The 26,411-nt window shown below is 47.8% G+C and overlaps 1 protein-coding gene across 1 annotated transcript; it reads left to right on the top strand.

Moving 5' to 3' along the window:
• Positions 1 to 3,686: 3,686 nt before the first annotated feature.
• On the top strand, positions 3,687 to 26,037 carry LOC144503019 (fibrinogen C domain-containing protein 1-like). Its single transcript, XM_078227522.1, has 6 exons — positions 3,687 to 4,235; positions 6,827 to 6,989; positions 14,345 to 14,481; positions 20,587 to 20,683; positions 24,716 to 24,895; positions 25,778 to 26,037. Exons 1-6 carry the CDS (start codon positions 3,687 to 3,689, stop codon positions 26,035 to 26,037), a joined length of 1,386 nt encoding a protein of 461 aa, XP_078083648.1.
• Positions 26,038 to 26,411: the final 374 nt, after the last annotated feature.

Raw genomic sequence — 26,411 nt, 5'->3', positions numbered from 1 at the left:
ATCCTGCTGTGCACGGTTTGGTTGCTGCATTTCTACATTCCAGCTGTGACTACTCTTCAAAGTTACTTCATTGGCTGTAAAGCACTTGGGGACATCCTGAGGTTGTGAAAGGTGCTATATAAATGTAGGTCCTTCTGAGTTGTTAGTGAGGAAAACATAAGATTGTTTCTTTGGAGTTGCTGTTTGCAGCCAACACCTGAATTTCAGGAATGACTAAATCCTGACACGGATTCTGTCTCATTAAATTCAGCTGTAAACCCGAGATGCAAAACAGAACAAAATCCACTGCATAAATTCCTCTCACTGTTTGATTTATAATATATTTACATTTTGACTCATTAAGTACTGTGTCAATTTTAATTTGCATCCAACACCTTCAAGTGCCTCCAGTCAATAACGAGGTTGTCTAGTAAAATCAGATCAGCTTGTTCAGTCCACTGGGGACTTTGGTTTCTGAGAACAAGCCCTTCAATGTTGAACTCGTGTTTCAAATCCTTGCCCTTCCTGCTCCCCCCACAACTTACACACACGTCGCAGGGTCTATTGTAACCCACGCAAAGCCCCACAGCCCTGTCACCTCACTGGTCTGCCTGCTCTGCCAGCACTTTATCCCTCAGAGTGGTGAATTTCAAATCTTTCTCTTCGTATCCTGCCCTCTCCCAATTTCCACATTCATCCCCATGCCTCCTGGTTCAGCACTTCCATCACTCGTCGGGAGATTGCGTGGTCAAGTCTCCGTTCCCAAGACTTGAGCCCATAATCCAGTTCAAATCTCCCACGGTGAGCGGTACTGTGGTTTGGCCGAAAGGTTAAACCGAGGGCCTGTCCTCCTTCTCAGCTGGTTGTAAAAGATCCCACAAGACTATTTCAAAGAAGAGAATCATAGCATCATACAGTGCAGAAGAGGCCCTTCGGCCCATCAAGTCTGCACCAGCACGAGACTTCTCTGCCATGTGTGTCCCGGTCAATATTTATCCCATAGACAACATCACAAAAAACAGAGTAAAGATGGTTAAAAGAGTTGATCAAGTCAAAACAGAGAAACTACTCTTTCTTGTGGGGGATAGAAATATAGAATGAGGCCAATTGGCCCTTCGAGCCCGCACCACCATTCAATATGATCAGGGTTGATCATAGTATCCCACTCCCACTTTCTCTCCATACCCCTTGAGCGCTTTAGCCGCAAGGGCCACGTCCAGCTCCCTCTGGAACATATCCAACAAACTTGCCCAACAGCTCTCTGTGGGAAAGAATTCCACAGGTTCACAACTCTCTGAATGAAGAAGTTCTTCCTCATCTCAGTCCTGAATGGCTTACCCCTTATTCTTAGACTGTGACCCCTAGTTCTGGACTTCCCCAACATCGGGAATATTCTTCCTGCATCTAGCCTGTCCGTCCCATCAGGATTTTATATGTTTCTATGAGATCCCCTCTCATTCTTCTAAATTCCAGTGAGTACAAGCCCAGTCGATCCAGTCTCTCTTCATATGTCAGTCCTGCAATTCTAGGAATCAGTCTGGTGAACTTTCGCTGGACTCCCTCAATAGCAAGAATGTCCTTCCTCAGACTAGGAGACCAAAACTGCACACAATACTCAAGGTGTGGCCTCACCAAGGCCAAGTGTAACTGCAGCAAGACATCCTTACTCCGATACTCAAATCCTCTTGCTATGAAGGCCAGCATGCCATTAGCTTTCCTCACTGCCTGCTGTACCTGCATGCCAACCTTCAGCGACTGTTCCACCATGACACCCAGGCCACGATGCACTTCCCCTTTTCCTAAACTGCCATTCAGATAATAATCTTCCTTCCTGTTTTTGCCACCAAAGTGGATAATCTCACATTTATCCACATTATATTGCATTTGCCAAGTATTTGTTCACTCAGTCAGCCTGTCCAAGTCACCCTGCAGCCTCTTAGCATCCTCCTCACAGCACACACTGCCACCCAGCTTAGTGTCGTCTGCAAATTTGGAGATATTGCATTCAATTCCTTCGTCCAAATCATTAATGTATATTGTGAATAGCTGGGGTCCCAGCACTGAACCTTGTGGTACCCCACTAGTCACTGCCTGCCACTCTGAAAAGGACCCGTTTATTCCCACTCTCTGCTTTCTGTCTGCCAACCAGTTCTCCGTCCACATCAATACATTACCCCCAATACCATGAGCTTTAATTTTGCTCACTAATCTCTTGTGTGGGACCTTGTAAAAAGCCTTTGGAAAGTCCAGATACACAACATCCAGTGGTTCACCCTTGTCCATTCCACTCTGCTGGTCACATCCTCAAAGATTTCCAGAAGATTTGTCAAGCACGATGGAGGGATGAGGTGGGTGAATCCGGAACAAACTTCAATATTAGAGTTTGGCCATTCGGAGATGATATCCGGAAGCACTTTTTTCACAGAAAAGATAATGGAAATCTCTCTCGCACGAAAGATCTGTTGAGGCTGGGGAGTCAATTAAACATTTCAAACTGAGATTTTTGCTGCGTGAGTTCATGAAATAAAGGCACCGAAATGACCATGATCTTAACGCAGAGAGTGGTGGAGCAGGTTGGAGGGACTGATTGGTATCCTCCTATTGTTACGTTCCACAGGCCCAATGGCCCTGTCTTCAGCAATGTCACTGCTTTCCCACACATTCCTGCTCAGCTTCTATCTTCCAGCCTCTCTATCTAAGGCACTGCTGCCCCTATCATAACTCACAGCATCCCATTCACCCATTTCCCTTTGGCTCCCGGGCCAGCGGTGCCTCAATTTTAAAATTCTCATCCTTGTTTTCGGAATCCCTCCATGGCACTCATGCCTCCCTACCTCTGCGATCTCCTCCAGCTCTTGGACTTGCCGAGGTTTCTGCTATCCTTTCACTTTGGCCTCCTGAGAATCCCTGACTTTCACTGCTCCACCTTTAGCGGCCGTTCCTTCAGCCACCTGGTCCCTAAGCTCTGGAATTCCATCCCTAAACATCTCCGCTTTTTGATTTGATTTGATTTATTATTGTCACATGTATTAGTATACAGTGAAAAGTATTGTTCTTGCGCGTTATACAGACAAAGCATACCATTCATAGAGAAAGAAAGGAGAGGGTGCAGAATGTAGTGTTACAGTCATGGCTAGGGTGTAGAGAAAGATCAACTTAATTCAAAAGTCTGACAGCAGCAGGGAAGAAGCTGTTCTCGAGTCGGTTGGTACGTGACCTCAGACTTTTGCATCTTTTTCCCGACAGAAGAAGGTGGAAGAGAGAATGTCCGGGATTTTCCTCCTCCAAGATATCCCTTTAAAATCTTCTCTTTGGACAAACTTTAAGTCTTGGGGGTGGCACGGTGGCACGGTGGTTAGCACTGGTGCCTCACAGCGCCAGGGACCCGGGTTCAATTCCTGGCATGGGTCACTGTCTGTGCAGAGTTTGCACGTTCTCCCCATGTCTGTGTGGGTTTCCTCCGGGTGCTGCGGTTTCCTCCCACAGTCCAAAGAAGTGTGGGTTAGGTTGATTGGCCGTGCTAAATTCGCCTTAGTGTCTGGGGTATTAGCAGGGTAAATATGTGAAGTTACAGGAATAGGGTCTGGGTGGGATTGTGGTTGGTGCAGACTCGATGGGCCGAATGGCCTCCTTCTGCACTGTAAGGATTCTATGATTCCCTGTCCTAATATCTCATTATGTGGCTTGGTGTCTGCTTTAAATCGATAATGCAGTGGAACAGTGTCATGACATTAAAGGGATGCTATATAAATGAAATTTATCAGATTCCCTTCTCGTTACAGAAGCTGAGCTGTGGTTACATGCTATGTTTGGTCCTGCTTTTCCTGGCAGTGTTACTCGCGGTGGCAGTGACAGGAGCCCTACTCTTCCTTAACCAGTATCACCACGCGCCGGACACCCCGCCTCGCATCAACACCAGCCAGGACAAGACACAGGCCTTGGTCACCATCGACCAGGCCGACAGCTCCAAGATCAACATCTTCATCGATCCCAACTGCCCAGATTACAAGGGAGACCTGACCCGCCTGGAAGGCCTCCAGTCATCTGTCCTCGCCGCCATGTTGAGCCGTGGCGATGAGGTGAAGGCGTCCGAGGGACAGGACCGGGCGCTCCTGGTCACCGTGGCGGACCAGGTGTCCCGCCTCACAAGTCGCACGGCTCAGCTGAGGCAGGATTGCGAGACCTTGAAACGGGGTCAGGGCGGCTTGAGCCAAGAACTGAGTTTGCTTCAGTCGGAACAAGGCAGGTTGATCGAGGTAAGGCAATGGAATCCACACCCGTGATACAGTAAGAAGTCTCACAACACCAGGTTAAAGTCCAACAAGTTTATTTGGTAGCACGAGCTTTCGGAGCGCTGCTCCTTCATCAGGTGAGTGCATCAGGAGCGGCGCTCCGAAAGCTCGTGCTACCAAATAAACCTGTTGGACTTTAACCCTGGTGTTGTGAGACTACTTACTGTGCCTACCCCAGTCCAACGCCGGCATCTCCACATCATGGCTTCACCCGTGATACGAAACAGGGACTCAGAAGCTGAGTTCACCCTTAGGCCTGCCTGGCCAGCACTTACATCTTTCATACTTTGATGTTTCTCCCCACTTTCCCAATTCCAAGGCAGCTGTTCCTCGGGATGTCACAGGAAGGGATATCCCTTAACTGAATCCAGTCATTTAAATCGTGGAGGGGCTTGGAGAAGCTGGTGATACTTCGGACAGAGAAGGAAAAAGGAAAGATTTAGCAGAACGGTTCAAAATAATCATCTTTTTGACACAGCGAATAAGGAGAAATTGTTTCCAGTGGAGTGGCAGGAGGGCCAATAATCAGAAGGTCACAGGTTGAAGAGAATTGGCAAAAGTACCAAAGGGGGAGATGAGGAGAGTTTAGTTTATTTACACTGCATGTTATGATGATCTGGAATGCGCTGCCTGAAATGGTGGTGGAAGCTGATTCTATAGTATCCTTAAAAAGGGAATCAGATAAATACCTGGAAAAAAATAATTACTGGGCTGTGGGGTAACAGCAGGGGTGTGGGACTAATTGGCTTAACTGTGACAAAGAGCCAGCATGGGAATGATGGGCTGAGTGGCCTACTTTTTATACTGTGAGATTCGGTAGAAGGTTCTTCACTGTGGCTCCTTCAGTATTTACAAAATGTCTGGTTACCACGGTCGTAACAAGGACCGTGGGATGGAACTGTCTGCTCTGGAATGACGTCTGGTGGCAGGTGGGAAAGTTGGCGTGATTTCTGCTGGATGGCGAGGGTGGATTTTCATCAGAACATCCGGTTTCCAGCGGATCAATTGTGCATCAGCGAGAAGCTTGTTGAATCTCGTGGTGGGCAGGCAGTGATTCAGCCACCCCGCTGTTCCCTCCTGGGCGGGGGTCCTGGCGTTCTATTTAAACAGCATCCGCACACACATTCACCCACTGCTGGCCAGGTGTTTTGGTGACGAGTGAAGCAAAGGCTCCAAAAAAGGAACAAAATCTCTGCACCACAATTCAGCGATTCACCTCGAGGCCTTACAGGAAAGGCGGGAGGTCCACTCTCCGAGGGACCGGAGCAGGATGTCTACACACCTGACCAGGCTGGCTTGGGAGGAGGTCACCAGGGAGGTCAGTGCTTGTGGCCAAAAATAAAGGACTGCTCTGCAGCGCAGGAAAAGGATGAATGATCTCACGCACTCCGTCAAGGTCAGTGAAACCTTCTCCTCACTCCAAATTCACACTCTCATCAGGGCATTAGGCAGTCTGAGGGTTAGAGGCCACACACAACCAGCAGATGGGACGTCAGTAGTGCATGTCCACCAGCCATTTTAAGATCACCTCCTCGTGCCTGATCCTCCACAAACGGCATCTTCACCCCTGACTGGGGAGGACTCAGCACACGCAGCAGGTGTGAATGCTTCTGAACTACTCTTTCATCTATAGTGCTCACAGTCAACCCATCTGTCTTCATGCAGGGCAACCTTACTCAGAATCAGCGTGAGGCAGCCATGTCTGGAGGGGTACTCAGGGCTCAGGGCACTCATGTCCCACGAAGAGCAGGCTGCAGAATTGTCTGGTGAGAACAGAGATCATTTCTGCTCAGAGGGCAATGCGAGATCAGCCTTCTCCAACAAGCCAGCGAGCGCCCACCCAATATTCATGCACAACACATGGACAATGACTGTGAGTGAGCTATCATGTCCAGTCAATCACTAATGATCTATTTTCTCTGTTCCAGCCACCAGCAAGGAAAGGCAGAGGGAGACCCCCAGCAAACACCTCAGCTCCAGCCGCCGGACCGCCTTGGATGATGATGCTGAAGGCCCATCTGATGAAGATCCGTCACTGCGTTCACCTGCACCCTCCACCAACGCAGATACACCCCATCAGAATGCGGGGAACAAAATTCCAAACGGATTGCCCACAGCTAGGAAGCTGACTTTTGCATCATGTCAAATTTTGTGCCCTCGCCTGCCACGATTCCGGAAAATTCCACCCCATTTTTCAGAGCAGAATGAGCTAAAATTTACCAAGCAATCGGGTGGGGCGGCAGGCATTGCCTGTTGGCCCTCGGGACCAAGTTTAAATCAAGGGTTTCAATCGAGCAAATCAGTGGCCCTGTTTCGCGTCCGGTCTGACTTTCTAAGTCATTTCTGTCTGGACAGCAAAAATACTAATTGAAGTCTGTTTTGTTTTCTGATTGTTAACCCCAGGTGGGCAAGAGTGTGGAGATGGAGAGGTGGGGAGGGGGGGGGGGGGGGGGTAGAGGTTAGGGGCTGGAGGTCACATCATAATAGCTCCGCGAATAGTTCTGATCCGAATTGGCAACTTGACACATTCTGATTTTCCCAATTCTTTCCCGCAGTTACTCTCGGAGAGTCAGGTTAACCTGGTTAAGGTCGTGGGCTCAGTGAGCGACGCATTGGACTCTCTCCAGAGAGAACATCAGGGAGGAACCACAAAGTTCCATGGGAAGGCCGACTTGATGAAAGGACCTGCCAAAGCCCGTCCCAGGACCTGCCCGAACGGTGAGTGCATTAGCAGTCCCAGATTTGTTTGTTTGTGCCTTTACCCATACATGACTGAGAAGGAGAGAGAGAGAGAGAGAATTAAATAAGTTAATTCATTAACTTTAAAGCATCTTTCATGACCTCAGGACAATTTAAAGCACTTTACAGCAAATGAAACACTTTCTGAAATGTAATCAGTGTTTAAATGCAGGAAACATAGCAATCAATTTGCACACAGCAAGATCCCACAATCAGCAATGTGATCGTTCCAAGATAATCTTTTTTTTGACCAATGTCCATTGAGAGATAAATATTCGCCAGGATACATGCTCTATTTTGAAGCAGTGTAAGAAGTCTTACAACACCAGGTGAAAGTCCAACAGGTTTATTTGGTCGCACGAGCTTTCAGAGCGCTGCTCCTTCATCAAGTGAGTGCAGGATTTGTTTCACAAACAGGGCATATATAGACACACACTCAATTACAAGATAATGGTTGGAATGCAAGTCTTAACAGGTAATCAAGTCTTGACAGATGCAGACAATGTGAGTGGGGAGAGGGTTAAGCACAGGTTAAAGAGGTGTGAGTTGTCTCAAGCCAGGACAGTTAGTGAGATTTTTCAACCCCAGGCAAGTCGTCGGGATTACAGATAGTGTGACATGAACCCAAGATCCCAGTTAAGGCCATCCTCATATGTGCGGAACTTAGAATCATAGAATTCCTACAGTACAGAAAGAGGCCATTCGGCCCATCGAGTCTGCACTGACCACAATCCCACCCAGGCCCTACCCCCATATCCCTACATATTTTACCCACTAATCCCTCTAACCTACGCATCTCAGGACACTAAGGGGCAATTTTTTAGCATGGCCAATCAACCTAACCCACACATCTTTGGACTGTGGGAGGAAACCGGAGCACCCGGAGGAAACCCACGCAGACACGAGGAGAATGTGCAAACTCCACACAGACAGTGACCCGAGCCGGGAATCGAACCCAGGTCCCTGGAGTTGTGAAGCAGCAGTGCTAACCACTGTGCTACCGCGCCGCCACGGCTAACTTGGCTATCAGTTTCTGCTTGGCGATTCTGTGTTGTCGTGTGTCTTGAAGGCCGCCTTGGAGAACGCTTACCCGAAGACCAGAGGCTGAATGCCCAGAAGCAGTGGCTATGGGATCTTTTATGTCCATGTGAGAGTGCAGACAGCACCTCAATTTCTCATTCAAAACCCTGCCGGTCCAACAATGCAGCACTCCCTCAGTACTTCACAGGGAGGGCCAGCCTACATACAAACATACAAATTAGGAATAGGAGCAGGCCACTCAGTCCCTCAAGCCTGTTCCACCATTCAATTAGATCATGACTCTGATTTGGGGAGGCGATGGCCTAGTGATATTATCGCTAGACTATTAATCCAGAAACTCAGCTAATGTTCTGGGGACCCGAGTTCAAATCCCGCCACAACAGAGTGTGGAATTTGAATTCAAGAAAAAATATCTGGAATTAAGAATCTACTGATGACCATGAAACCATTGCCAAAAAAAACCCATCTGGTTCACTAATGTCCTTGAGGAAAGGAAATCTGCCGCCCTTACATGGTCTGGCCTACATGTGACTCCAGATCCACAGCAAAGTGTTTGACTCTCAAATGCCCCTCGGGCAACTAGGGTTGGGCAATAAATGCTGGCAGACAGTGATGCCCCTGTCCCACAAATGACTAAAGAAAGCCTCAATCCCACGTTCCTGCCTACCCCAATAACCTATCTAGCTCTGCCTTAATGGAAACTCTTTTCCACTGCCTTATGAGTTCCAAAGAGTCACAACCCTAAGGGAAAACAATTCTCCTCATCTCTCTCTTAAATGAGCGACCCTTTATTCTTAAACAGCGACCCTAGTTTAAGATTTTCTGACAAGAAGAAACATCCTCTCCACATCCATCCTGTCAATACCATTCATGGTCTTAAAGGTTTTGACCAAGTTGCCTGTTTCTCTTCTGAAGTCAGTGGACATAAGCTTAATATCTCTGACCTTTCCTCGTAAGACAACTCACACATTCCTAGTATTAGTCAAGTAAACCTTCTCTGAACTGCTTCTAAAAAGTTTACATCTTTCCTTAAATAAGGAGACCAATACTCTACACAATACTCTAGATGTGGCCTCACCAATGCCCTGTGCAACTGAAACATAACCTCCCTACTTTCGTAATCAATTCCCCTCACAATAAACAATAAGATTCTAATAGATTTCTTAATTACTCGCTATATATATGTAAACCTTTTGTGATTCATCCAAAGAACAAAGAAAAGTACAGCACAGGAACAGGCCCTTTGGCCCTCCAAGCCTGTGCCAATCATGATGCCTGCCTAAACTAAAACCATATGCACTTACGGAGTCTGTATCCTTCCATTCCCATCCTGTTCATGTATTCATCCAGCTGCCCCTTAAATGCCGCTATTGTACCTGCTCCCACCACCTCCCCGGTCATAAGAACATAAGAAATAGGAGCAGGAGTAGGCCATCTAGCCCCTCGAGCCTGCCCCGCCATTCAATAAGATCATGGCTGATCTGAAGTGGATCAGTTCCACTTACCCGCCTGATCCCTGTAACCCCTAATTCCCTTACCGATCAGGAATCCATCTATCCGTGATTTAAACATATTCAACGAGGTAGCCTCCACCACTTCAGTGGGCAGAGAATTCCAGAGATTCACCACCCTCTGAGAGAAGAAGTTCCTCCTCAACTCTGTCCTAAAATGACCCCCCTTTATTTTGAGGCTGTGCCCTCTAGTTCTAGTTTCCTTTCTAAGTGGAAAGAATCTCTCCATCTCTACCCTATCCAGCTCCTTCATTATCTTATAGGTCTCTATAAGATCCCCCCTCGGCCTTCTAAATTCCAACGAATACAAACCCAATCTGCTCAGTCTCTCCTCATAATCAACACCCCTCATCTCTGGTATCAACCTGGTGAACCTTCTCTGCACTCCCTCCAAGGCCAACATATCCTTCCGCAAATAAGGGGACCAATACTGCACACAGTATTCCAGCTGCGGCCTCACCAATGCCCTGTACAGATGCAGCAAGACATCTCTGCTTTTATATTCTATCCCCCTTGCGATATAGGCCAGTGCGTTCCAGACATTCACCACCCTCTGTGTAAAAAAAAAACTTGCCTCGCACATCTCCTCTAAACTTTTCCCCTTAAACCTATGTCCCCTCGTACTTGACTTTTCTACCCTAGGAAAGAGCATCTGACTATCCACTCTGTCCATGCCACTCACAGTCTTGTAAACCTCTATCAGGTCACCCCTCAAACACTGCAGCACCCAGATCCCTCTGCACCTCAGAACTCTCCAATCCCTCATCGTTTACATCATTAGCTTCTTCTTTATTCTCCCTGCCAAAATGAACAATGTCACATTTGTCCACATTACACTCCATTTGCCAGGGTTTTGCCCACTCACTTAACCCATCTGTGTTCCTTTGTAGCCTCCTTTGTCCTCTTCACAATTTACTATTTTACCTATCTTTGTGCTGTCAGCAAATCTAGCAACCATACCTTCAGTCCCTTCATCCAAGTCATTTATATAAATTGTTAAAAGTACATTTCTTTGCTCATCACTGGAGTGGTTCTTGATCTGCAACGTACTGACTCAGAGACAAGAGTGCTACCCACTGAACCATGTCAAAGTTATAAGGCTCATCAAATCAAATCTGAATCATGAAATGCTATAGTTTTCAGAAGAGCAGCACTTAAACACGAGAGGGAAGTAAATGGGATTGACATACTGATACAGGAAAACAGAGAGTTGGTGAGTATCAGTCAGCGCTGAGACTGGACATCATACTTACAGAATCACAAATGGGCCATTCCCATCAAATGACATGCAATAACAACAATGTGCATTTATATAATGCCTGAACCTACTAAAATGCCCATTGGCGTTTCAACAACATTTCACACTGAGTCATACACAGAGATATTAGGATAGGTGAACAAAAGGCCAATGAGTTAAGTTATTAAGGGTGACTTAAAGGAGAAAAGAGAATAAGAGAGGGAATTCCAGAGCTGAGGGCCCAGGCAGTTGTCGGCATGGTCACTCACGATGGAGCGATGGAAATCGGGGAATGTTCAAGGGGCCAGAAGTGGAGGCGCTCAGAGATTGTGGAGATTTGTGGGGATGGAGAAGGTGACAAGAGACAGAGGAGGGACAATGACATGGAGGGATTAGAACTTTAAACTTTAAAGTCAATGTGTTGTTGGTCAGTGAGCACAGTGATCGATGTCTAAATGGGACTCAGTGCGAGTTAGGATACTGACAGCAGTTAGGAATGAGCTGAAGCTTATGGTAAGCGGAAGATGGGAGACTGATCATGAGAGTGTTGGAATAATCAGGTCTGGATGTAACACAGAATGAGGGTTGGGAGTACTTTAATCAGTTCCTAGGTGGTCTACAGAATACTGAATCTATATTGAGTACCTCCCCTTATACATAAAGACATTATATTCATGCAGTGTAGCGTGGGTGTTAGATTCATAAGTAACTGGACACTTCCTGCCTTGCATTTCCATTTAAAGGTGATAATTACACAAAATATTCCAAGCAGAGAATCTCTGCAGATCTATGTTTAATGCATAAACCTGGAGCCTGGCCTCCCATCTGTTCCTATTTATAATCAAATCAGTGCAAATCCTCACCATTTCCATTCCAAGCAAAGTTCTTAAATGTTGAGGCTCAGTTAGAAATGCTCTCACTTGTGGGTCAAGGATTTCTGGGTTCAAGTCCCCATTCTAGAGTCTTCAGCACATCATCCAGGCCGACACTCCAGCGCAGTACTGAGGGAGTGCCGCACTGTCAGAGGGTCAGTGCTGAGGGAGTGCCGCACTGCCAGAGGGTCAGTACTGAGGGAGTGCCGCACTGTCAGTGGGTCAGTACTGAGGGAGTGCCGCACTGTCAGAGGGTCAGTACTGAGGGAGTGCCGCACTGTCAGAGGGTCAGTACTGAGGGAGTGTCGCACTGTCAGAGGGTCAGTGCTGAGGGAGCACCGCACTGTCAGAGGGTCAGTACTGAGGGAGTGTCGCACTGTCAGAGGGTCAGTGCTGAGGGAGTGTCGCACTGTCAGAGGGTCAGTGCTGAGGGAGTGTCGCACTGTCAGAGGGTCAGTGCTGAGGGAGTGCCGCACTGTCAGAGGGTCAGTGCTGAGGGAGTGCCGCACTGTCAGAGGGTCAGTGCTGAGGGAGAGCTGCACCAGAATATAGGTAGTCATGATGTGGAGCCATCGAGTCTGCACCAACCACAATCCCACCCAGAACCTATCCCCCATAACCCCATGCATCTACTCTGCTAGTCCCCCTGACACTAAGGGGCAATTTAGCACGGCCAATCCACCTAACCCATCTTTGGACTGTGGGAGCAAACCAGAATATAGGAGCATAGCAACCCAGGATTTAGGAGCAGGAGTAGGCTATTTGGCCCTTTGAGCCTGCATCAGCCTTCAATATGATTGTGGTTGATCTGACTGTGGTCTCAATTCCACTCTCCTCTTTCCCTCCAAACCCCTTGACTCTCTGGTCTATCAAAAATCTATCTAATAAATTCAATGACCTACAGCCTCCACTCCTTTCTGAGGAGGAAAATTCCACAGACTGATGACCTTTGAGAAGAAAAATTCTCCTCATTGCCATCTCAAAAGGGTGATCTTTCATGCTTAAACTGTGTCCCCGAGTTCTAGTCTCAGCCATCTGAGGAGACTTCCTCCCAGTATCTACTCTGTCAAATCTCCACAGGATCTTAAATGTTTCAGTAATCATAGAATCAGAGAATCCGACAGTGCAAAAGGAGGCCATTCGGCCCATCGAGTCTGCACCAACCACAATCCCACCCAGAACCTATCCCCATAACCCCATGCATCTTCCCTGCTAGTCCCCCTGACACTAAGGGGCAATTTAGCATGGCCAATCCACCTAACCCATCTTTGGACTGTGGGAGCAAACCAGAGCACCTGGATAAAACCCACGCAGACACGGAGAGAACGTGCAGACTCCACACAGACAGTGACCCAAGCCGGGAATCGAACCCGGGTCCTTGGCGCTGTGAGGCAACAGTACTAACCACTGTGCCACCGTGCCGCCCCAAAGTAAGATCATCTTTTATTCTTCTAAACTCCAATGGATACAGGCCCAACCTGTTCAACGCTTCTTCATAAGATAAGAACCTCATCACTGGAATGAGTTGAGGGAATCTTTTCTCAACTGCTCCCAATTGTATCCCTTTTCAAATGAGAAGACCAAAACCGTACACAATATCCCCGATGTAGGCCGTGATTCTCCTGATTTGGAACTAAGTGCCCACGCCAGCAGGAAACCTGGAGTGTTTACCTGTGTTTCACGCTGGCGTTAGCAGCATCTGTCAGGTGGGATTCACCCACCTGATGGATGCAAATTTATGCATCTCAGAGAACCAGCCAGACCCGCTGTTAAAAGGTTGGGGCTCCATTTTTAAAAACTGCCCTGAAATCCACGCTCAGAGACAGACCTCCCTCCCTCAAAAAATAAAATGATGCAACCATTCCTCCACTGACCAAAGGAGAACCACCAACCCCTCACCAAAGAGGGGCATCTTCCCCCCACCCATAAATAATGGGTGACCCATCCCTGCCCCACCCCAACCATGCGGGCATGAGGGTGACCCACCCAACTCCTCCATTAGATATCCCACTCAGCCCCCCTTCCCCCTCAGACCCCCTATTCAGCTCCCCTTCCCCCTCAGATCCCCTATTCAGCCCTCCTTCCCCTTCAGAACACCCATTCAAACCCTCTTCCCCTTCAGGCTTCCTCATGCCCCCCATTCAGGCCACCTTCCCCTTCAGACCTCCACTCAACTCCTCTCAGTAACCCACTCAGGCCCCCAGTCAGGACATGCACCTTGGCAGTGCCAAGGAGGTTAAAGAGGAGATAGCAGATGCCTGGTGCCTTCTTCCTGGGGGGTGGGAAGAAGTGGGGGGTGGTGTAGGAGGTAGGTCATTTGCCCCTCTGCCACTTCCAGACTGCAGAGGAAGGGTCCCTCAAGGATTCCAGAGGTTGGGTGGGCTTGGACTTGGGGCGTAGGGTTGACCTCCCCCGGGATGGGGGGGGGGGGGAGGGTCTCGTGACTGGACACCCCTTGCAGCCCTGGCAGACCAGATGATCACCCTTGGTGCCTTGTTGGCTGTGAAACTCTTTGGGACGTCTTCGGGTTATGAAAGGCACTATATAAATGCTTGTTTGACTTTCAGCTCTGCATTTTCTAATCTTTAACATCTTTGTCATCCCAAGTGCTGTCATGAACATTGGAAATGAGTTGACTAAACCCTCTCTTTCCCCTTTGGAAATCCCTTGCAGGTCCTCGCCCTAAAGACTGCTACGATATCTACATGAGGGGACAGAGGGAGAATGGAATCTATTCAATATTCCCAACCCATTATCCTGCAGGATTCCAGGTCTCCTGTGACATGACGTTGGCCGGGGGAGGTTGGACTGTGAGTATTCAATCCAAACTTGCAAAATGTCTTCGTGAAATTCCATTTTCCCAAATTCCAATCCCATTCCCTCTCAGTCGATCTTTGAGCTCCTCCAATTCTGGTCTCCCACAAAGTGGCAGTTGCATCGTCAGCTGCCTCAGCCCTACCCTCTGGAACTCCCTCCCTAACAGCTCTGTGACTGTACCTGCACCAAATGGACGGCAGTGGTTCACCGCCACCTTCTGTCACACAATAAATTCTGGCCCTGCCAATAACACTCAAATCCCATGGACAAATAAAAGGCTTTGGTGAGACCACATCTGGAATACTGTGTGCAGTTCTGGTCTCCTGATCCAAGGAAGGATATTGTTGCTACAGAGGGAGTGCAGCGAAGGTTTACCAGACTGATTCCTGGGATGGCAGGACTGACGAATGAGGAGAGATTGAGTTGGTTAGGATTGTATTTGCTGGAGTTCAGAAGAATGTGAGGGGAATCTCACAGAAATCTATAAAATTCTAACAGGATTAGACAAGGTAGATGCAGGAAGGATGTTCCCAATGGCAAGGGTGTCCCGGACTTTAACCTGGTGTTGTTAAAACTCTTACTGTGTTCACCCCAGTCCAACGCCGGCATCTCCACATCAGGGTGTCCTGGACCAGGGGTCATCGACTAAGGATATGGGATAAACCTTTTAGGACTGAAGAGTAATTTTTCTTCACCCAGGGAGTGGTAAGCCTGTGGAATTCACTACCACAGAAAGCAGTTGAGGCCAAAATATTGTCTATTTTCAAGGAGATAGATATAGCTCTATCTATGGTGGCATGGTTAGCACTGTTGCTTCACAGCGCTATGGATCCGGGTTCAGCTTCAGTCTTGGGTCACTGTCTGTGTGGAGTTTGCACATTCTCCCCGTGTCTGCGTGGGTTTCCTCCGGGTGCTCCAGTTTCCTCCCACACTCTAAAGATGTGCAGGTTAGGTGGATTGGCCATGCCAAACTGCCCCCTCATGTCCCAAGATGTGCAGGTTAGGGGATTAGCCATGCTAAATGTGTGGGGTTATGTGGATAGGATCTGGGTAAGATGCTCTGTTGGAGAGTTGGTGCAGACTTGATGGGTTGAATGGCCTGCTTCTGAACTGTGGAGATTGTGTAAGGTTCGAATGGCCTACTCCTGCTCCTATTTTCTAACCGTCTCTCCTTTAAACCTTCTGTTAAACTTCCCTTTGACCAAGCTTTTCGCTACCTGTTCCAATATCTCTTTATGTTCCTGTGTCAGATCTTGCTTGATAATTGTTCTTTGGAATCGGCCCGGGATGTTTTGTTACCTTAGGGGGTGCTATATGAATGCGAGCTGTGGTTGCTGGATGGGAGCAGCCTCTTACATTTGTTGCCAATCCTCCAGGATTGCCCTGGAGAGTCCCCAAGAATTGAAGATTAATTTCCCAGACACTGCAGCAACCGAAGCCCAGGGGAAAAGAAATAACCTGGGGCCATTGACAAAGGTTGTGCTTTTTACAATGTTTCAACAGCTTGTGAACACATACAATCGGGAAATCATTTTAGGGGAGGCCGCCTTTGCTCATTCTGGCTTTATCTTGTGGCTTGGCCTTGTGACTCTCCGCTTTCATCATCTCATAGCAGCATCAAACCTCAGCACTAATGAAGCTCTGAATTATAGTGGTGGCCCAGGAGGCCTTCATGCATCGAATGAGTAAATCCTGCACTTCCACAACTCTCCATCCACTTCAAAGGGGAATTAGCCTGAAGGCAGAGAGGCAGGATTAATATATCCTAGATTTTTTGATGGATTCTGGAAGGAAGTCCGTGGAGACTGAATCTCTTCCTTTACACATTCTAACTTTTGTAATATTGTTCTTTGCAGCAGCAGATGTCTCCACAGCAGTTCCCATCTATCTTGGCCACAGTCATAATAACAAACATCACAGGTGACGGAGGCCGTTCAGCCCCTTTAGCACTTCCATTCTCAAAAAATGAGAGACCCGCCCACCCTGTCCATGGTCACAGCCCCTAACTGCTTCTTCAACCAGTGGAGATATTCTTTCCTCCAGTATTGGATCATTCTGGCTGGGAGTTTCTGACCCTTCCCCCCTGCGGTGGTCCCGTCGAAGACCACCCCCTGCGGCAGAGCAGGTGAGACATACAAAACGGTGTAGACTTCGGCAAGACCGGAAGATTCCGCCGGCAGACAATTGTGAGCTGAAAATCCCACTTTCTGGGGCGATCTTACTGACTCATCACACCGGTCGATTGGCGTGGCGAGCTGGTAAGATCGCAAGAGATCTGCCCTGGATTGCCGGTGTAATCAGCCTTGTTAATATTGAAATCTTAATCATCCAGGCTCATCTGCCTTAATGGCCTCGCCGGTGTGGGTCCTCACTGGCACCCTGGCATTGTCCACTGGGCACCCTGCCACTGACCACTGGGCACCCTTGAACTTCCAGCCTGGCACTGGGCAGTGCCAAAGGGCAGGCCCTGAAGGGAGGCGACAGGGACTGAAGGGGAGGAAGCGCATGGGGAGCTGTGCACTCTGCAATTGGGGATCACCAAGGTGGCGATCGGTCTGGGGGCCCAGGGGGGAGAACGGGGGCGGCGATTGGCGAGGTGGGGGGAGTGAATGAAGGCAACAATTGGCCGGGGCAGTTGGGGGCCACGAATGGGGGGACGATTATAGAGTCATAGAGGTTTACAGCATGGAAACAGGCCCTTCGGCCCAACTTGTCCATGCCGCCCTTTTTTTTTAAAACCCCTAAGCTAATCCAGTGGTTAGCACTGCTGCTTCACAGCTCCAGGGACCTGGGTTCGATTCCCGGCTTGGGTCACTGTCTGTGTGGAGTTTGCACATTCTCCTCGTGTCTGCGTGGGTTTCCTCCAGGTGCTCCGGTTTCCTCCCACAGTCCAAAGATGTGCGGGTTAGGTTGATTGGCCATGCTTAAATTGCCCCTTAGTGTCCTGGGGTGCGTAGATTAGAGGGATTAGTGGGTAAAATGTGTAGGAATATGGGGGTAGGGCCTGGGTGGGATTGTGGTCGGTGCAGACTCGATGGGCCGAATGGCCTCTTTCTGTACTGTAGGGTGTCTATGATCCCAATTGCCCGCATTTGGCCCATATCCCTCTATACCCATGTAACTATCTAAATGCTTTTTAAAAGATAAAATTGTACCCGTCTCTACTACTACCTCTGGCATCTTGTTCCAGACACTCACCACCCTCTGTGTGAAAAAATTGCCCCTCTGGACACTTTTGTATCTCTCCCCTCTCACCTTAAACCTATGCCTTCTAGTTTTAGACTCCTCTACCTTTGGGAAAAGATATTGACTATCTACCTTGTCTATGCCTCTCATTATTTTATAGACCTCTTTAAAGTCACCTCTCAGCCTCCTGCGCTCCAGAGAAAAAAGTCCCAGTCTATTCAGCCTCTCCTTATAACTCAATCCATCAAGTCCCAGTAGCATCCTAGTAAATCTTTTCTGCACTCTTTCTAGTTTAATAATAGCTTTTCTATAATAGAGTGACCAGAACTGTACACAGTATTCCAAGTGTGGCCTTACCAATGTCTTGTACAACTTCAACAAGACGTCCCAATTCCTGTATTCAATGTTCTGACCGATGAAGCCAAACATGCTGAATGCCTTCTTCACCACTCTGTCCACCTGTGACTCCACTTTCAAGGAGCTATGAACATGTATCCCTCGATCTCTTTGTTCTGTAACTCTCCCCAACGCCCTGGTTCAATCTACCAAAATGCATCACCTCGCATTTGTCTAAATTAAACTCCATCTGCCATTCGTCAGCCCACTGATTGAGGAGACGATGTCCGGGATATGGGGTGTGACAATCTCCCAATACATAGTTCATTGTGAGATCAGGCGCATGCACAATGGCGCCGCCTAGCAGTCATCACCCGGCTTCCTGGCGTGAATCAACTCCATTCACTCCCCCTCCTGGTGAGAATCACACTTTGCCTCATTTGTTTCTCTAAGTGGCATAAGATAGTGTCTGAGAGCTCGCCCGAAAAACGGGTGTGATTCCCTCCCGTTTTCAAGCTCGTTCACCACTTATAACATTTTTGGTAAAACTGCCCCCTTTGTGTTTCAAAGTTCACTCTGACGTTTTTCCCGAACTCGCTTGTTACTATTTGTACAGTTCCGTTGGGCTGCCATCAAGGTTTTGACTTGAAATAATGGCTCATAATTTACCTTTGTTTTGCACCTTGTATCAGGACCTAACTTTGGCTCAATGGGTAAAACTCTAGCATTTGATGTTGGAATGTTGAAGGTTTGAGTCCCCATTCCAGAGAATTTAGCATTGAGTCCAGGCCAACATTCACAGTGTAGCACTGAGGGAATGCCGCAATGTCTTGAAGGACAATGCTGAGGATCCGGAAGATCCTAAGTACCGCAATGTTAGAGGTGTCTTTTTTTGATTTTAATTTGATTTATTATTGTCACATGTATTAGTATACAGTGAAAAGTATTGTATCTTGCACGCTATACAGACAAAGCATACCGTTCATAGAGAAGGAAACAAGAGAGTGCAGAATGTAGTGTTGCAGTCATAGCTAGGGTATAGAGAAAGATCAACTTAATGCGAGGTAGGTCCATTCAAAATTCTGATGGCAACAGGGAAGAAGCTGTTCTTGAGTCAGTTGGTACGTGACCTCATACTTATGTATTTGTTTCCCAACAGAAGAAGGTGGAAGAGAGTATGTGCAGGGTGTGTGAGTTTATTAATTATGCTGGCTGCTTTTCCAAGGCGGATGAAGGGAAGTGTAGACAGTGTAAATGGATGGGAGGCTGATTTGCGTGATGGACTGGGCTTCGTTCATGAACCTTCATAGTTTGTGGCAGTCTTGGGCAGAGCAGGAGCCATACGAAACTGTGATACAACCAGAAAGAATGCTTTCTATGATGCATCTTTAAAAGTTGGCGAGAGTCGTAGTGGGCATGCCAAATTTCCTTAGTCTTCTGAGAAAGTAGAGGCGTTGGTGGGGCTTTCTTAACTGTAGCGTCCGCATGGAGGGATCAGGACAGGTTGTTGGTGATCTGGACACCTAGAAAATTGAAGCTCTCGACCATTTCCACTTCGTCCCCGTTGATGTAGACAGGGGCATGTTCTCCACTACACTTCCTGAAGTCGATGACAACCTCCTTCATTTTGTTGACATTGAGGGAGAGATTATTGTCATCGCACCAGTTCACCAGATTCTCTATCTCATTCCTGTACTCTGTCTCATCATTGTTTGAGATCTGACCCACTACAGTAGTACCGTCAGCAAACTTGAAAATCGAGTTGGAGGGGAATTTGGCCGCACAGTCATAGGTGTATAAGGAGTATAGTAGGGGGCTGAGAACACAGCCTTGTGGGGCATCGGTGTTGAGGATGATCGTGGAGGAGGTGTTGTTGCCTATCCTTACTGATTGCTGTCTGTGGGTTAGGAAGTCTAGGAGCCAGTCACAGAGGGAGGAGCTGAGCCCCAGGCTATGAAGTTTGGAGATGAGTTTTGTCATAATAATGGTGTTGAAGGCTGACCTGTAATCAATAAATGGGAGTCTGACATAGATGTCTTTGTTATCTAGGTGTTCCAGGGTTGAGTGTAGGGCCAGGGAGATGGCATCTGCTGTGGACCTGTTGCAGCGATAGGTGAACTGTAGTGGATCCAGGCAATCTGGGAGGCCGGAATTGATTTGTGCTATGATTAACCTTACGAAAAACTTCATAGTGATGGATGTCAGAGCTACGGGACGATAGTCATTAAGGCACGCTGCCTGGCATTTCTTCGGTACCGGGAGGTTGGCTGTCCTCTTGAAGCAGATAGGGACTTCAGATTGGTGTAAAGAGAGGTTAAAGATGTCTGCGATTACCCCTGCCAGCTGGTCTGCGCAGGATCTGAGTGCTTCTCCGGGTTTTGGATGAGATATTAAATCACGGTCCCATCTGACTTCTTCTTTCCGTGCCCACTCCCTCTGTCAGTCTCCTACTTGATTAGCCAGGATAGGGAGTGGGGAGAAGACATGACCTCACTTTGTGGTGAGCGTTTTGTTGAACACTGAGTGTGTGTTGACATATTCACAGCTCTCCTCAAATCTCACTCTGCTTATTGTAGGTGTTTCAACGGCGGAAGGATGGATCAGTGAATTTTTTCCTTGGTTGGGATGCCTACAAGAATGGATTTGGGAAGATTACAGGAGAGCACTGGTTGGGTAAGTGTGCATGTTTTACTGTGAACAGGTCAAAGGTAGGGTTCTGAAGACTGTGGAGGAACAGAGAGATCTTGGGGTCCATATCCACAGATCTCTGAAGGTTGCCACTCAAGTGGATAGAGCGGTGAAGAAGGCCTATAGTGTGTTAGCTTTTATTAACAGGGGGTTGGAGTTTAAGAGCCGTGGGGTTATGCTGCAACTGTACAGGACCTTGGTGAGACCACATTTGGAATATTGTGTGCAGTTCTGGTCACCTCACTATAAGAAGGATGTGGAAGCGCTGGAAAGAGTGCAAAGGAGATTGACCAGGATGCTGCCTGGTTTGGAGGGTAGGTCTTATGAGGAAAGGTTGAGGGAGCTAGGGCTGTTCTCTCTGGAGCAGAGGAGGTTGAGGGGAGACATAATAGAGGTTTATAAAATGATGGAGGGGATAGATAGAGTGAACGTTCAAAGACTATTTCCTCGGGTGGATGGAGCTATTACAAGGGGGCATAACTATAGGGTTCATGGTGGGAGATATAGGAAGGATATCAGAGGTAGGTTCTTTATGCAGAGAGTGGTTGGGGTGTGGAATGAACTGCCTGCAGTGATAGTGGAGTCAGACACTTTAGGAACATTTAAGCGGTTATTGGATAGGCACATGGAGCACACCAGGATGATAGGGAGTGGGATAGCTTGATCTTGGTTTCAGATAAAGCTCGGCACAACATCGTGGGCCGAAGGGCCTGTTCTGTGCTGTACTGTTCTATGTTCTATGTTCGAACAGAAGGAGGCCATTTAGCTTCTCATGCCAATTCTGCCCTTCAAATAGGCTGCAGCTGATCTGCACCTCAACAATTATACGTCAAAGGTAATTATGTTCCATGGAAAATGCTTTGAAATGCTCCTAAAAACTTAAGTCCCTGTCTTATTCCAATCGATTGGATTTCTATCGTACCAATTCAGTAAGGTGAAGGAGCCAGGCTGGAAGTTTATTATTATATAAACATCATATTGTCCTGGTCCATGGGGGCGACTGAACCTGTCAGGTTCAGCATAGTCTGACTTTGCTGATTTTAGTTCTGCAAATTCTCAATGCAATACCCTGTTTGATCAGACATTGACAAGTGATGCATGTTGCCATGGACAAGAATCCCTGAATCACCTGAGGGGCTTATAACTCAATCCACTTTCTCTAATTAAACATCACAGCCAGGTAAAGGATGCTGTTTTTTTGTAATTAATGCTAAGCTGTTTGGTTCAATCCAGCTCCCTCAGCTCAGTATTGAGTCCAAATCAATTTTCATATCTAACAGTTGATTTTAACTCGAGAGATCATCTCAATTCTGTCACAGAAGGATTCCACTGAAGGTGAGACAGATGGCATCACTAAAACCAGAGAAATGTTACAGCATATTGGGTCCATTCCAGCTCATTGTGTCTGTACCAGTTGAAAAAGTAGCCTCCCATTCTAATCCCACCCATTCCCAGTTAATACTCAGTGGGGTACAGTATTTCTCCCGATTGTGCTATCCTCACAAGTTTTTATTCTGTGCGCTATTTAATCTAGGAAAATGGGAGGGAATCACACTCCTTTTTCGGGCGAGCTCTCAGATGCTATCTTATGCCACTTAGAGAAACAAATGAGGCAAAGTGTGATTCTCACCAGTAGGCAGAGTGGATGGAGTCTATTCACGCCAGGAAGCCGGGTGATGACTGCTAGGGAGCGCCATTGTGCATGCGCCTGATCTCTCAATGAACTGTGTATTGGGAGATTGTCACAACCCATGAAAAAAATGAAGAAATAGTTACATTTCAACAATTTCATGAACTCAGGACATCCAAAAGCACTTTACAGTTTTACCATTGACCAGAAACTGAGCTAGACTAGCCTTATAAATACTGTGGTGACCAGAGCAAGTCAAAGGCCAAGAATCCTGCAGCAAGTAACTTACCTCCTGACTCCCCAAAACCTGTCCACCATCTACAAGGCACAAGTCAGGAGTGTGATGGAATAGTCTCCACTTGCCTGGATGGGTGCAGCTCCAACAACACTCAAGAAGCTCAACACCATCTAGGACAAAGCAGCCCCGCTTAATTACTGCCCTTTCCACAAACGCTCAATCCTTCCACTAACGACAATAAGTGGCAACACGTGTACTATCTACAAGAGACATTGCAGGAACTCACCAAGGTTGCTTAGGCAACACCTTCCAAACCCTCCACCACTATCATCTAGAAGGACAAGGGTAGCATATGCCTGGGAACACCACCACTTGCAAGTTCCCCTCCAAGTCACTCATCATCCTGACTTGGAAATATATCGTTCCTTCACTGTCACTGGGTCAAAATCTTGGAATTCACTCCCTAACAACGCAGTGGGTGTATCTACGTCTTAGGGACTGCAGCAGTTCAAGAAGGCAGCTCACCACCACCTTCTCAAGGGCAACTAGGAATGGGCAATAAATGATGGCTGAATCAGCAACACCCACATCCCATAAATGAAGTTAAAAAGTTATTGAAGTACTTTTGAAGTGTAGTCACTGTTAGCAGCCAATTTCCGCATAGCAAGGCCCCACAAGCAGCATGGGTGATAATGACCAGATAATCTGTTTTTATTTAAATCATGTTGATTGAGGAAAATATATTGGCTCGGACATCAGGAACTCCTCTGCTCTTCTTCAAATAGTGGCCTGGGGTGGGGTCCATTGTACACATTGAAAGGAGAGATGGGAATCTCAATTTAAAGTCTCATCTGAAAGATGGCAGTGCAGCACTCCCTCACCGCTGTACTGAGTATGCTAGTTGGCAATGTTGGGTTGAGTCTCTGGAGTGAGACTTATTGCCATAGCTTTCTGCCCTGGGGGAATCTTTGTCCTGGATGGTGTTGAGCTTCCTGAGTTTTGTTGGAGCTGCACTCACCCAGGCAAGTGGAGAGAATTCCATCACATTCCTGACTTGTGCCTTGTAAATGGTGGACAGGCTTTGGGGAGTCAGGAGGTGAGTTACTTGCTGCAGGATTCCTGGCCTTTGGTTTGCTCTGGTAGCCACAGTATTTAAAAGACGTCACCTAGAATTCCAACAATGCAGAAGGAGGCCATTCAGTCCATCAAATCTGCACCGACAACAATCGCACTCAAGCCCTATCCCCGCAACCCCACTAATCCCTCTAACCTATGCATCCCGGGACACGAAGGGGCAATTTATCATGTCCAATTTATCATGTCTGATCAAACAGGGTATTGCATTGAACCCGGCCCTTTCAATTGGATTTAGATTGCGATTCTTGAATTGAAATTACTCCCTCAAAGCCATGTCCCTCTGCTGCCTCACACTGAGCTTAGCAAAGTCACCCCAGCAGAAGGAGGAGTGGATCAGAGGAAATCCCAATATCTGGAATCCTCCTCTTCTCCTGATAACCTCCTGCTTACATCTTCCTGTCCCCCGATAACCTCCATTGACCCTGATAACACCTGTCAATCCTCCATACTGCCAACCTTGTGATTCAAAAGAGAAAATGCTGGAAAATCATAGAATGGAATTACAGAATCCCTTCAGTGCAGAAGGAGGCCATTTGGCCCATCGAGTCTGCACCAACCACAATCCCAGCCAGGCCCTATCCCCTTGACCCCACGTATTTACCCTGCTAATCCCTCTGACACTAAGGGTCAATTTAGCATGGCCAATCCACCTAACCCGCACATCTTTGGACTATGGGAGGAAACCGGAGCACCCGGAGGAAACCCACACAGGCACGGGGAGAACGTGCAAACTCTGTACAGATAGTGACCCAAGTCTGGAATTGAACTTGGGTCCCTGGCACTGGGAGGCAGCAGTGCTAACCACTGCGCCACCCCAAATCTGAGTAGGTTTGGCAACATCTGTAAGGAGAGAAAAGAGCTGGCGTTTCGCGTCCAGATAGCCCTTTGTCAAAGCTAAAAGGCATAGAAAGTGGGAGATATTTATACCGCAGGGTGAGGGAATGAAAGACAAGTCATAGCCACCTTGTGATTCACCCTATTTGCTGAAAATGAGTCTTCACTTCCTCCGTAGGTTTGAAGAGGATTCACGCTCTCACTATTCAGTCACACTACGAGCTCCGTATCGAGATGGAAGACTTTGAAAACAGCACTGCCTACGCTCAGTATGGGACGTTTGGGGTCGGACTGTTCTCTGTCGACCCAGAGACTGATGGTTATCCGTTGACTGTGGCAGAATACTCCGGAACTGCAGGTCTTAACATCCTTTCTGACTCAAGGACTCAGACCCGGTGAGACCCTCCTGGGTCAGGGGACCACGAGGGGGAGTGATGAGATTATCAGTGGAGGGAATGGGGTGGGGGGTGGCGGAAAGAGGTTTTCGGGATAGACCAAAATGTTTTGCATCAGTGAACTATGTGGTACTTTGGGAAGGTTGTCACAGTTGTAGGAAACACTGCAGCCAATGTGAGCACAGCAAGTCCCACAAGCAACAAGGGAATGTTTCATTGATTGAGGGATAACTATTATCCAGGACACCCTGGAGAATTCCCCTGCTTTGCTTCAAATAATGTCTTGGGATATTTTACACCCACCTAACAGGATAGTCCCATTCAAAAGAAAACACCTAAAACAGTGCAGCAGTCCCTCATCACTGCACTGCGAGTGTTAGCCTAGATTTTGAAATCTCTGGAATGGGACTTGAACCCAGAAACGTCTGCTCAAGAGCTGAGAGAGCTCCCAACAGAGCCATAGTTAAAAGTTAAAGTTTATTTATTAGTCATAAGTAAGGCTTACATTAACACTGCAATGAAGTTACTGTGAAATTCCCCTCGTCGCCACATTCCGGCGCCTGTCCGGGTCAATGCACCTAATCAGCACGTCTTTCAGAATGTGGGAGGAAACCGGAACACCCGGAGGAAACCCACGCAGACACGGGGAGAACATGCAAATTCCACACAGACTGTGACCCAAACCGGGAATCGAACCCGGTCCCTGGCGCTGTGAGGCAGCAGTGCTAACCACTGTGCTACCATGGCTGACAACAAACCATTTCATAGGTTTCCAGGTGGTAGGAATAGTGCAGACAATTAGCATCATTCAGGCTATTGCAGTAACCACTGCTTTCTTTCCTCAGGGGACTCATTCCTGAAGCATAACGGCATGAGATTCACCACCAAGGATCGGGACAACGATCACTCAGAGAATAATTGTGCCACCTTCTACCGTGGGGCTTGGTGGTACCACAATTGCCACACCTCCAACCTCAATGGCCAGTACCTGAAGGGCCATCACACCTCCTATGCAGACGGCATCGAGTGGTCCTCCTGGACTGGCTGGCAGTATTCCCTCAAATTTATTGAAATGAAGATCAGGCCGATGAACGGAGGCCAATGATGAGAGGTTTAGCCATGTGATCTTTTAATCCTTGATTGTTACAAAGCTGTGAGTCCATGAAATGCTTTAACACACAACTCCAGCAAAATGTTACACACACACACCCACCCACACCTCTACCCACCCACATACACACACCCCCACCCACACACATACCCCCACACACATCTCCACACACACCCCCACACGCGCACACCCACACATACACCCACCCACATGTCCCCACACACCCCCCCCACCCACACACATACCCACACGCACACACATACCCAAATGCCCTCTCACAACCACCCACACACCCACCTACACACACACGCACACACCCCCCATACCCAAACACACCCCCACACACACAAGCACACCCACCCACACAC

This window comes from Mustelus asterias, chromosome 13, assembly GCF_964213995.1.
Source record: "Mustelus asterias chromosome 13, sMusAst1.hap1.1, whole genome shotgun sequence".
Taxonomy (NCBI): Eukaryota; Metazoa; Chordata; class Chondrichthyes; order Carcharhiniformes; family Triakidae; genus Mustelus; species Mustelus asterias.
This window is presented reverse-complemented; position numbering and strand designations above follow the sequence as displayed.